The sequence below is a fragment of the Sinocyclocheilus rhinocerous genome, unplaced genomic scaffold, assembly GCF_001515625.1.
Source record: "Sinocyclocheilus rhinocerous isolate Xijiao unplaced genomic scaffold, SAMN03320098_v1.1 scaffold1292, whole genome shotgun sequence".
In the NCBI taxonomy this organism is placed as follows: Eukaryota; Metazoa; Chordata; class Actinopteri; order Cypriniformes; family Cyprinidae; genus Sinocyclocheilus; species Sinocyclocheilus rhinocerous.
The window spans coordinates 425,806-439,409 of record NW_015656599.1 but is presented as its reverse complement, the minus strand read 5'-3'; the positions used below and the strand labels follow the sequence as shown (position 1 = coordinate 439,409).

Below are 13,604 nucleotides of genomic sequence, written 5' to 3'. Positions count from 1 at the left end.
TTGAAATCAAATTTGAAATCATGCGTCCTTGTGCTGTAAGCTTTTGCAACAAAGTTACCCTATTTTAAAGACACAAATACACAGAATGAGCAAATGTTTAAGATTGAGATTTTTGTAATGGTAATTGATCAATGTTTATATGTATGTAAATAAATTTTATTTACATACATATAAACATTGATCAATTACCAATTGTTCATCATATAAAGCGACTATGTCTTTTTAGAAGACTTGGATTAAACCACTCAAAGCTTGAAATAATGATTGCCTTGAAAAAATGTATGGACAAAAAAAAATTTGAGATATTAAAATATCTATATGGCAGTATACACTGTGATTATAACTAGTTATGATTAATTATTCATATTTCCCCATGAGCTGATTCGCTACATGTTCCTGTCCTCGTTTTGTTAATTAGTTTGATTAGAATTAGTTTCCCCAATCATCCCCTGTATTTAAGTCCTATCCTCCAGCGTTGCCATGGCTGGAGAATCCCTCACCTCCGCTTCCAGCCTCCGAGCCCCGGACTCCGCCTCGGCCCGTAGACCCAGCGGCTCCACCTCGGCTCCTAGCTCCCTCACCTCCACCGTCACCCGTCGATCCACCAGCTCCACCGGGCTCCTTCTTCCCCCCAGCTCCACTTTGGTCCTCAGTCACTCCGGTTCCGCCGCGGATCTCCGCCTCCGCCTTGGTCGCCAGAGCCCTCGGCTCCACCCTGGCCCCCCGGATCCTCGGCATCCCCCCGTCTCGTTGGCTCTCCGTCTCCGCCTCGGGCTCCTCCACCACGTGCTCCGCCGCCGTTGGTCGGCCCCCTGGAGTCGGCGGCCATTCCTCCTCCATGGATCCTCCCTCCGTCGGCTCCACCATGGGTCAACATTATGGCTGTGGCCTGGGTCCTGCTTGGCTCCTCCTGCACCGGGCCCCTCCTGTCTCCTCCCTGGCTCCTCCCTCCTTTGCCATCTCCCTGGTCTCTGTCTGCCACCCCCTCCCGGGTGTCCATCCTCCTCCGGAACCTCCTCCCAAGTTCCAACCCATGCCTCCCTCTGTTGTTGCTACGGTGGGAGGACGCACCTTCCGGGAGGGGGCGTAATGTCAGGATCATGGACTGTCTGTGACATGTTTTGCCCCTGTTTCTGTTCCCTTATTTGGTCATGTTCCTGTCCTCGTTTTGTTAATTAGTTTGATTAGTCATCCCATACACCTGTGTTTCCCCAATCATCCCCTGTATTTAAGTCCTAGTCTGTGCAGTCTGTCTCTGTCGTTTCTACTTGTTATGTTCATGTGTTTCCTGCCGTTCCCTTTGTTGGATGTACCCTGTGTTTCTTGGATTAAAGACTGTTTCGTTTATTCCTCGTCTCTATCGTTCCTCGCCATCACAGATTGAGACAGTGGTAGTTTTGCCAATGGTATTGAAAATGATTGTTGAAAAAGTCATCATGAAAACAAAAATTACCCTACTTACTTTTTTAGTGCACATTACTACTCTTGTGCTGAACAATTAAACCATGCAAGTCAATACAATGGGGGAAAAAATGTTCTGCCGTCGTAATCTTTAATGAAAAACTGAAAATTGGCTTCCGCTCTGGAATGGCGTTCTGGCTCTGATGACGTCAGTTTGACGGCTTGGGGAGAATCCTCTTGTTAAGTCATGACATAAGGACTGCTGTTTCCGGGTCCATTTCACTTGAGAATACTGTCTCAGCAGCCACTTATGAGCACTATTTAATCAAGCATTTAAAAATTAGCTGTACACACTACAGTCTCCGTGCTCACAGTGTCTCAGACACTAATATTTTAGCTGAATCACTGTCTGGCCATCTGGGATTTCAGTATGGAGTTAAAGTTAGGGTTATAATTTTTTCAGTATTACATGACATCGTGAGTATGTATATGCACAGTTTGTTGTTTTTGGGGGGCGTCTGGCAGAGTGTTAGAACCCAGAAGCAGTGAAGCGTGATATCAGACGTAACAAGCAGATATTCTTAACCACTCCTATCCAACCGTGAATCTGCTATGAGCAAGAGGTGGGTTTTGTTCAAAGTAGCTGTTATCCACATAGATCTTTGATATGAATTAATATTTTTTTTGGTAATTCATTAAATATTGCCAGCTAAAAAGTAACTAGTAATCTGAGTAGTTTTTGAGAAGAGTAATTTGTACTTTTATTTAAGTACTGTTTTGACACCAGTACTTTTACTTGTAATTGAGTATTATTTCAGCAATGTAACTTGTACTCAAATTTTCAGTACTCTTTCCACCACTGGTTGGTAGCATATTTTTGATAGATCAACTATAATGAAATGAATTACAGCTGTATTTTGCAGATTTTACAGTAACAAGATACTTTTTTAATAAATAAACACTGTAGCATGAAAAAATGCTAGCGTCACACTGTATTCCACACTGGGCTTCTCACATATGATGGGTTTTAGTCTGTTGATACATTCAAATGATTCATATGATTGATTCAAATGAGCTATTAGACTTTACAAAACAGCATTATCACACTAGAATGCATTAGCTACTCCATCATTAGTTGTCAGTATAGTTGCTCAGATATTACAGCAAGTTCAAGAAAAGGATTCACTCATTTGATTCTTTCTACAGGTACGACACAGTACTATAGGGTTGTTAGCTTATTGTAAGTTGGATCAACTACAACCCCCCCCCTGCAAACCTGAACCGTCATGTCCCTCAAAAGCTTCTTACTTCTTAATACAACTGTCATATTCAGCTAATTCAAAAGTCTTCTTTGTTTACTTGTTCTCATTTCCTGTCTTCTTTAGCTTGGCTTTCATATTAGACTTCAAGATACCTGCAAGCAAAACACGTGACTTCTCTCCATTAATGAATAACGTATGGATTTGCATCTCGATGCCAACCTTTGGATGTCTGCCGCCCTGCACTCGTAAACACATGGCGCCCCTGAGATTATGTACACATTCTATTAACAGCCCTGAAGGTAATGGGAAGCACATTTACACTATAGGTACAGCGCTCTGTCCGACACCACCGTATACAGAACCTTCCTGAGAGGAAGCGGTCACATCCCGCAGGTTCCGGGAGGTTCTGAGGGGTCAGTAACAGGGGCTGCTGTGATGTGCTGATAATGGCAGACAGCTCAGGGGATGCGACTGTGTGGCGTGGGTGTCCAGACAGACAGCCGCAGAGCAGTCCGGTGATGTATCGCTAGGTGGCTGGCAGTATCGCTAATGTGGCTTAATGCTGTTTTGAAGGGGAGGTTAGATTATTAGAATTTATTAGTTCTATTGGTGTAAATTGTGTTTTGTTGGGTAAAATCTTTTAATACGAATGTATTAAATTACATTAATCTATTAATTATATTAATTATTTTATTATTACATTTGAATTAATTTATTTATTTTACTTAAAAATGGGGAGTGGCAGAAGGAAGGGGGTTCGATTATCACATGCAGCATTTTTTAATTTCAGAAATCTGAAATAAATTTTGGATAATAAATAATTAGCTTATTTTTTAATCATTTAAGTAATAAAACTTATATAATACATAACCAAATACTTCATAATATATATATATATATAAAAACGTTTCTACAAATATCTTTCAAAAAGTTGATCAGTTTTTATTTTTAATCGATTGCTTTTATCATTTTTTATGTTTTTAATAACAAATAATTAACTTAAATTGTAATGTTTTAAGTAATATTTAGGTGTAGAAATATTTAAGAATATAAAATATATAATTAAATACTTCATTTATTATATGCATAATATAAAAACTTAAGCTTATCAATTATTGGTATTTAAAATCTATTATATATTTTATAAAAATATTTTATTAATATTTTATTTTTACTTTCTTATTATTTTTGAAGTTTCTACAAATCACTAATAATGGACTACACTAGGAGAATAATTGTATATTTGAATAATCATTGTTAAAAATAAACAATTATTTACAGTGGCATATTTTATCACATTGCTGTTGTTGTTCTCATATTACATAATTATTATATAACATTTTAATGCTATTTAGGATACAGTGCAATATTATGTTATATTATTAAATTAAACTTGAATAAAAACAAAGCAAAAAAAAAAACTTAAAAGAAGACTGGCAAAATACAGTAGACTAATTAACTTTATACGTTTTCAGGAAGCAGAGGTTAACGGTACTCTTCCCCTGTTTCATTGTGTCCATCAAAACGGCTTGACCCTGCTGATGTCCTCACGGCTAAACGGAAATAAGCAAAAGCAGCTTCAGAGAGAAGATTTATCTGGAGATTTGCAGATTACCACAGCAAAGAGACCCAGAGAGCGTAACTATTAGTGTTGCAGACATTATTTCATAATTTTTCCACTGTCCTCTGATTATCTCTATGAAAGTGAATGTCAAATCAGTGTGTAAGAGAGTGAGTTCTGACCTGCATGAGAGAGCTGTAGTCGTGGTATATTCTGGTTTCCAATCAGTTGCCCTGATCTTTATTTTCTTTCCTTTAAGAGGTCACCCTACATAAACAGATCGCATGCGCAACCTAGAAACACTCGAGCGGCTTCCTCCTGTACATGCTAACCGCTAAACACTGTCAAAGGACACTAGAATGGATTTCACTTGTCTGTTAGCAACTTTCGTACGATACGCGGTATAGAAATTCCAACAATTGGCGGGCTCATTGAAAGAGCAGCAGTTTTTGTGTTGGCACTCAGGGGAAGCATTTTCCCATGATGAGGGTATTATATGTTGCACCACTTAGACTCGCGAGGGGACCCCTGGGGACGGTTTCGACACGAAAAAATGAGCTTGAGCTCAAACATATGCAAAATGAAGATAGGCTTTCTCTATTGCTCCATTCATCACCTTAAAATCTAAGCTCATTACGCTGTTACTCGGACATAATAACTCTATTCAAGTTCCTCGAGTGACGGAAACCAAATGCTCCCTTCGGTACGCTGATTTATCGCGAAATTTATTAACATTTCAACGTGAGAATCACATGTGTTTATCAGATAACCGATAGCTGGAATTCATTCTGGTTTCAAGACATAGTTCACCCAAAAATGAAAACTTGCTAAACATTTACTCACCCTCAGACCATCCGAGATGTAGATGAGTTTGTTTCTTCATCAGATTTGGAGAAATGTATCATTGCATCACTTGCTTACCAGTGCATCCTCTGCAGTGAATGGGTGCCGTCAGAATGAGAGTCCAAACAGCTGATAAAAACATCACAATAATCCACAACTAATCCACACCACTCCAGTCCATCAGTTAATGACTTGTGGAGTTAAAAACTGCATGTTTGTAACAAATAAAATACATCATTAAGGTGTTTTTAACTTCAAAGCATTGCTGGACTCTCATTCTGACGGCACCCATTCACTGCAGAGGAGCCATTGGTGAGCAAATGATGAAATCCTACATTTCTCCAAATCTGTACTAATGAAGACACAAACTCATCTACATCTTGGGTGGCCTGAGGGTGAGTAAATTATCAGCAATTTTTGATTTTTAGCTGAACTATTCCTTTAAGTGCCTTGGTATCAGGTTTACAGCTGTGTTACATTATACCCTGATTGATTCAGCGATCGTGATTTCTGAATTTACTGTGTTGGCTGGAGCACAGGTGCTCAAGGAGAGATCAGGGACTCTTATTGGCTCCGTTTGTTGACTCAAACCTATTAATCTCCCTGAGAAAGCAAAAGAAAACATATCATTCCTGGCACAACAACAACTATGTGTGAGCTGTGCAAGGTGGGGATCGTCTGGCAGATACTAATATAGGCATATTATTCATTAGAGTACTTTCGGTATTCTTTATGTCTCTATTTAGAAGATATGAATACAGTTGGGAAAGCAGGAGAGATTTGAATTATGCTGTATTAAAAAGGTCCCTTCCGTGGCTTTGGTTTTTATAGAATGAGTGGGATTTGGTTTCAATCATAATTAATGAGTCTTTGGAGGTTTGTGGTCTATTATGTGCTGCTACTAGAGTCAGTAATGTTGCAGGCGTACTTTTGACTATCAGCATAAAGTCTGGTCCATGTTATTGTATTAGCCAATTAACATGTCTCCGTTATTTTTTAATGGCTTATTAAAAGAACAAAACAAATCAGAAAGTTGTATTTCATTATGTTTCTACTTATACCGGTCATGTAAAGTTCAACAGTTCAGCTGTGTTTTGGGAAAATTAATCTAAAAATCTTAGAGATGATAATGATATATGCTAGCCATATTAAAAAATAAATAAAATAAACTGTAACAGGTTTGTTCTGAGATGTTCAAAATTGTTTTGAAAGAGACAATTCGTGTTTAAATGTATATTTTTTAAACTTACAATGTAATTACTGACTAAAATTACAAATATGTAAACTCCAAATAAAATTGACAGGGTTGAAGTATCAGTGGTCTGCAATATTTATTTATTTATTTTTTGCTGATTTTTTAAATATTACCTTCAGTCAAATTAAGTAATTAAATCATAATAATGATAATAATAATATCAAATTAAGTAATTAAATAATAACAATGATAACCATGCCATAGATAATATTTATTATTATTATTATTATTATTATTAAACGTATTTCACAGACAAAAAATAATAATCTGAACAGTTTCTTTTAATGGATATCCAGTTACTTTCTAGTGAGTGTTGACTCTGAAATGACTCAAAATGACTCTGGGGAAGAAAGAAAAAACACCGGGTGTAAAATAAATCTGTATATTATTTCTGGTTAGAGTTTAGGTTGTAGTAAGTGCAAACCACAATTTATCAAACATTAAATTATTCAAAAAGTATTTCTGAAAGATTCCTGTAGCTCAAATGGTAGAGTATGATAATGTGTACCTTGAATGCAGTGTTTGGATAAAAGCATCTGCCAAATGCATAAATGTAAAGAACAAACAACCACTAACTGTGGGAAAATCGTCAAGCTTCGGGAAGAGGAAGTAGTTAATATTAACTCACTTCCAGTCGAAAAAACCCACACAAGGTGAACCAAGAGAGAAATAGCAGCTCACTCCAAATTCAAAGCCAGCTTCCTTGGACACATGTTTCTCTAAAATGGTAAGAAAGACGAAAAGCTAGAGCCTGTCAGGGTCACATTCGAAAAAATTACCTAATTTACAACCTTGACCGGCAAAGCTTGAAGAGTGACTTCAGACATTGTCCTACTAATGCTGCTTTAAACAATTGAAAATACAGTCAAAGAGCTCCTATCCTTTGCTAGGACACTTTTCTGCCTGGATCTCACATGTTAAGCACACTGAGGTTTCTCTAGGACAAAAAGCCTCTTGAAGGAAGGTGGAAATACTGGAAACCTCTTAACAGGCAGACGGGACAATAACGATCCCTGCAGGGCGACACATAGTCAGGAACGTTGTCAAAGTAATGGATGAACACTCTCACTTCCTCTTGAGCTTGTGAGCGGACAGAATACAGGGACCGGCGGGGAGTCTTTCACTGCTCTGCACCAACAATCTCTGATGCAATCCGGCAAAAAAAAAAAAAAAACACCACTTCAGACTCTGTCAACTGTCCCTTTACACGCATATACTGTATACACATATATTGCACATACATGTTCCCATATAGATGTGAATGTATGTACACATATATATACACACACACTCACAAATAAGTTACAGCAGATTTCTAGTTCCCAGCATGCTTTGCTTCTGACCGTTAAAATAGAGTAAATCTTAAAATTAAGTGTTATTTCATATGTTTTGCTCAATATTAATATAGGGGGGATTTGTTAGTGTTTAATGTTGTATTATTTTGGAATGTAAAAGGGTTTCTGGTATGTCTGAGTTTTTGGGGTTACCGTTGTGCTGAAGAGAGTCTGTGGTTAGGCTGACGAATGGCCAAACACCAGTAAGACTATATGTTACTTCAATTAAAAAGTAATGGCTTTGCACTCTTTAGCACATGATCATCTATTTGCTGGTGTTTTTATAACTATGGTCACTTTTTATCTTGATTTTTTTCATGAAAGTGTCATTTGTATGCAAACATTTATTTTATGAGTAATTTTGTATTGCATGGTAATGGTATATCTGTATTGAAATTGTTGTTTTTGCCAAAAATTCAATGAAAAAATATTTAAATATTAAATTAACACGCTTTCATGACCATTCAAAACTTTTTTATATTTTGGCGAAATGGTGGCGATTTTGTGCAATGTGCTTATGCACCACTGAGGGTTAGGATTAGGAATAGAGTTAGAGATGATCCTTCATGCTTAGTTAAAAAAACAAAATGCATATTTTGCATGAAAATCAAATTGTACGAAATCATACGTAATTGTCAATTTGTAAAATAATTACGTTTCTCATGAGATCGGGTTGTATATTACCATGTGCTAAAGCCTAAAACTTGAGTTAAAACTCAAGAATCAAAACAGCACAACTAAAATTAGAAAACAAAGGCTCTGAATTCTGATTGGCTGATCCACATTCATATATATTGCATAGGCCAGGGGTCTCCAACTCTGCTCCTGGTGAGCTACCATCCTGAAGATTTCAGCTCCAACCCCAATCAGGCACACCTGAACCAGCTAATCAAGGTGTTCAGAGCTACTTGTCAATTACATGCAGCTGTATTGGAGCAAGGTTGGAACTGAAGTCTGCAGGAAGGGTTGGAGATCCCTGCCATTGACAATTAACTGCATTTTACATTTTTAGCCATTCCTAATAACGAGTTCTTCCTCATATTGACTTAGGGACTCTTGTTTCTTCACATTAGGCAAACTGATCTAACAGCCACACAAATATATTGCATAAATTGTGCCGTCGCATATACCATCATGCCCTAACTGGCCCATTAAAACTACTTAGTTACATCTAACTGTATGAAATTAAAGTGAATTCAGAAATGAGCAGCCAAACTCAACTTGTACAAAGAGAGATACGGAAAATTACTTATTCATTGAAAGTCTCAATGTGAATGAAAGGGGCCGGTCGGCGCACTAAGATCCGCAGAGAGCTGTGAAAAGATCTGCTACCCCGTGAGCAAACAACACTGGGTTCAACCAGCCGAAAAACAAGCAACCGAGCCTCCCGTTTAACACGCACAAAGACACCAGCTTAACGCTTTACCACCAAACGCATTCAAAATCAGCCCTATTCTTTGCAAAGCGCTGCCATTGAGTGCAAAAACACTGAATTTTTCACAATTCATTAGTCTTTTTATAATGTAAAAATCCATAATTTAAAGAAACAACAGTCAAAAGGTTTCATGTTCCTTGGGTATCATCAGTTCATCCCGTGGGTAATGTTGCATTAGTGCGACATTGTTTAACTCATTAGGAAGACTTTAGGTTTTCAGGAAGGATTACAGTTTCTCTGCAACATAATATGGAGCAAATGAGTGATGGATGTGTCGAGTGCTAGAGGGCGGGAAGGTTATCTGAGTATGTTAGGAAGGTGTCATGGTTGAATGAGTATGTGGACCTCCACCCTGCTTACAAATGGCATTGCAAAGGCAAAAACGTTCCATGTACTTTTATTAAAAGTCATTTGTTCTTTTGTTGTGACGTGCTTTATTTGTTTAATGTAGAACGTAAATTGGAAGTCATTCATAAAGCTCTTTGAGATCATTGTAATATGGATGTAAACTTTTATGTAGGCTGTTAATTGCCAAAACCTGGAAGAAATCCAGAAAAGAACAATTGGTGTGTTTAATGTGTTTTTGTGATATTATCAATTATGTTGGGATATTATGGGTATTTTCAACTATGACTACTTTTGGCCTTCTAATACAGTCTCTTAAGCTCAAAATTTGATTTGATCAAATATACAGTAAAAACTGTAATATTGTGAAACATTATTACAATTTAAAATAACTGTTTTCTTTTTTAATATATTGTAAAATGTAATTTATTGCTGTGAGTCAAAGCTGAATTTTCAGCATCATTACTCCAGTCTTCAGTGTCACATGATCCTTTAGAAATAATTCTAATATACTGATTTGCTGCTCAAGAAACATTTCTGATTATTATCAGTGTTGAAAACAGTTGTGCTGCTTCATACATGATACATTTTTGGAAACATTTTTGAATAGACAGTTCAAAAGAACAGTACAGTAGAACAATAATTTATCAAATCAAATAATAATAATAATAAATATACAATTTAATAAATGAATAAACACCCTTTTATCAAAGTCGAACATTTTGCTAATGATTTTTCAGTTTATACTTTGACAACAATGAAAATGTATGCATATTTTGAATAATCTTCTAGTACTCTTATTATTGAAATGTAAGTGTGGTAGTAGGCCAATTGTGGTTCATCTGAGCATTCAGGTGCAGAATAACTCCCCCACTAACAGATGAACCCACTAGGCAGTGTTGGAAACTCTGGTTTGCTTCATAACCAAATTACCAAGCATGGCCGTGTCACATGGTTCAATGTTTTGCCCCGTGCGTGAGATCTTTCAGCCGTACCCCCCTACAACTCCCACAGCAACACCCCAGTAATCTTGAACATCACATTCTGCTCCTCGAGTCCAGTTCTGCACTGAAATCAGTAATCAACAGACCAGAGAAAGCACTTCTCCTTCACATACCAGCCCATCTCTGCACTCCTCAGCCGCAAATACCTGTGTCTGGCAACAAAATGAAGAGAGACAGATGATCTGTCCACTTCAGCTGTTTTCAATCTGACAGGATCCAGGGCTATTGGCCACTTCTGCCTTAAGGAGTGATGTGATGGGGTGCCTTAAAAGGCCAGAAGTTATAATAATATTTAAAAAGGTAAAATATCTTCCACATCTTGTCCAGGGTTCTGGATTTCCAAATATACAGCATTGGTGAGTAATGTTATATTTACTAGGCGTCATTGTTTCATGTTTTGGTGAGCAAATTCCAGCAAATCTTCACGCATTTGTTTCTTTTAACCATTTACCAGCATGAAACAATGAGATTTTAAAAAATGAAGGTAAAAAAAAGGTTCCTTCTCAGGATGTGTATTAGAGTCTATATGTGTGAGTGTGAGTGAACAATATACGTACAACATCTGTATTATTACCTTTTCTACTTTATTATTATTATTATTAATTACAATTACAATTCAGTATGCAAATCATGTCATCGCTGTTGAATTGTTGCATGCTGAACATACTGTTGGAAGGGAATGAGAGATTTTCATACTGCAATCTTAAATTTCTTTGTAGGTGTAATGTATACCAAAAGCATAACATTGTTAGTGGACCTAAAATTCAACAAAGATGTTTAAATGGAGTTTGTACATTAAGTACAAAAAAGGAAAACAAAACAAAACAAGAAGGTAAAGCAAAACTAAACTAAACTAAACTAGAAAGCAAGCAAAACAAAACAAAGAAAAACAGGAAAGCAAATCAAATTAAAACAAAACAAAACAAAACAGAAAAGCAGAACAAAATAAAACAAAACAGGAAAACAATAAAGCAAAATAAAACAGTAAAAAAGCAAAAAACAAGAAAGCAAATTAAAACAAAACAAAACAACAATCAAAGCAAAATAAAACAAAACAAAACAACTTGCAAAACAAAACATGAGTGTCAATATTAGGATTACGAATGATTTGTCAGTCTTTCATTAAAACCAAAAATAAAATTTAAAAAAATATGTAGTTTGAGAAAATTCAGGAAAATCCTTACAAATTAACCTTAAAGGGTTCATATGATGCTGCTAAAAAGAACATTATTTTGTGTATTTGGTGTAATGAAATGTGTTTATGCGGTTTAAAGTTAAAAAAACACATTATTTTTTTCGCTTTCACAACGAAGCACACAGCGTCTTCACGACATGGCTGCAGTGTCAACAATACTACAGCGAGAATAAAAGTTACTCCTTCTTTCTTTGCGTGAACATTTGGGCGGCATTATGTAAATCTTCCCACATCGTGACGTAGACATGTGGGTGCGTGTTAGAACGAGCCGTTTTAGGTAGGCGTGGTTGACTCTTAACTTTTATAAAGAATATCTCTTTGGATTTGAGACTTTAGTCTTTGCAACTTTACAGATCTTCTTTATGCACCAAGAGCTTGTAACACTACAAAGAGAAAGGAAAAATTGAAATCGCATCATATGATCCCTTTAAACTTGTACCCTCATACAGTAAATCTAAATGTTGTATAAAAACTCCATAAAACCAACATACTCATTTACAACCAGCAACTTTTTTAGCCATTGCACAATTTAATTTGAAATTAATCTTTATCTTTCTTTCTTTTCTTTCTGCATTTCTTGATACTAAAGGGCAGAATAATATGTCATATATCAAAACTATATGTCTTGGAAAGTAGTGTCAAGGAAAATTTGCTGTCTAGTTACTCGCTGGAAGTTTCTGTTTCCTATCAGCATCCAGGAAGCCCATTGGCTCTAAATTGCACACAGCATGGAACAATTTCAGCACACTTAATCTGCGATTGTCTGGTGGGGGCCATTCAGAGCAATTCAATTTGGTATCAGAGGCGCCAGATTCCCTTTCCCGCACCCTAAATGACGTCCAAAATCACCACAAAGCATCTGAAAAAGAGTCTGAACTCTGTTATTGTCTGCCGGAAATGCTCCATGCTCATCTGTGAATCGTGAAGCAGCAGTCTGAGTGGGAAAAGCTGGGAAAAAATCTACGATTAGTCATTTGTCAACTTATGCCCTACTACTGGAGGTTTTAAATCAACATGTGCAACTGTAAGTGATTGACTGTCAGGCCCATTACATCTCACCACATTAAAATAAACAGGTGTTCGTCTGTGTATTTTTAAAAGCGGGGGAACATCCAGCATGTGAGATGCGAAACTGAAATGTTTGAAAATACAGACAAATATTTCAGCTTTGGCGAGGGAATGGGAAGAATCGTCCCAGTTCAGGAATCCTGATGGAATGCTGTGGTGTTCGTTCCCGACAGATTTTAATTTTGAGAGGGAAACAAATACATCAAACGTCAAACAATACATGTTGCACATCCCTCAAAACCAGGAAAACAACCGTTTAGATGGTTTTGTAATGTTCCCTAGAGAATGTGAATGACAAACCGCTACTCCTAAGCAATGTGCCATTGGCAGTCACAGTGGAATAGGAAATCTGAAACACAATGTGCAGAATTCCACATCATTTCCTCCTTTCTAAGGAGCCATTCCTGCTAGTAATTGTGAGGACAACTAAACAGCAGTGTACTTCACAGTTGCATGACCTTGGGATGGAGAACAGCCTCGAGCACACTAACCCCCTCTTTAAAGCACAGCATGAACCTGCGGGGCATAGGATGATGACTATTTTCCCATTAGTCGTTTGGTTAAGATCCACGTAGGAGATTTCCTCTCAAGATTTTACCACAGCAAACCCTCGGGTACTAAAATCATGACTTGCACTTACCTATAGGTGCAGCCTGATTGCATTAAAATTTGTAATGTAGGTATTTGTATATACTGTTTACACTTTACATATGCCAAAAATTACCGTATGGAAGAAAAATCTATACATTTTTATTGCAGATAAATGTACACTGACTATAAGTTTAGTTATAATCAGGGATCTTGCAATTAATTGTAATAACTGTAAAAGTGAAGCTAAAATTAAAACATTGAAAAAAAAAACATTTTTGTTACTCAAAATAAAATTAACATTAAATGAAAG

At 36.9% G+C, this 13,604-nt stretch overlaps 1 protein-coding gene across 1 annotated transcript in view; it reads right to left on the bottom strand.

Annotated features, from left to right (window-relative positions):
- The window catches only part of LOC107720332 (semaphorin-3D-like), a 51,558-nt gene extending 44,409 nt beyond the window's left edge, over positions 1-7,149 (bottom strand). Inside the window, exons 1-3 of the mRNA XM_016528013.1 lie at positions 7,114-7,149; positions 7,004-7,041; positions 4,407-4,462 (exon numbers count right to left, since the gene is read on the bottom strand). Of these exons, the coding sequence (XP_016383499.1) occupies positions 4,407-4,462; positions 7,004-7,041; positions 7,114-7,149 (130 nt within the window). The remainder of the gene's footprint in view (positions 1-4,406; positions 4,463-7,003; positions 7,042-7,113) is intronic.
- Between the last annotated feature and the right edge of the window lie 6,455 nt (positions 7,150-13,604).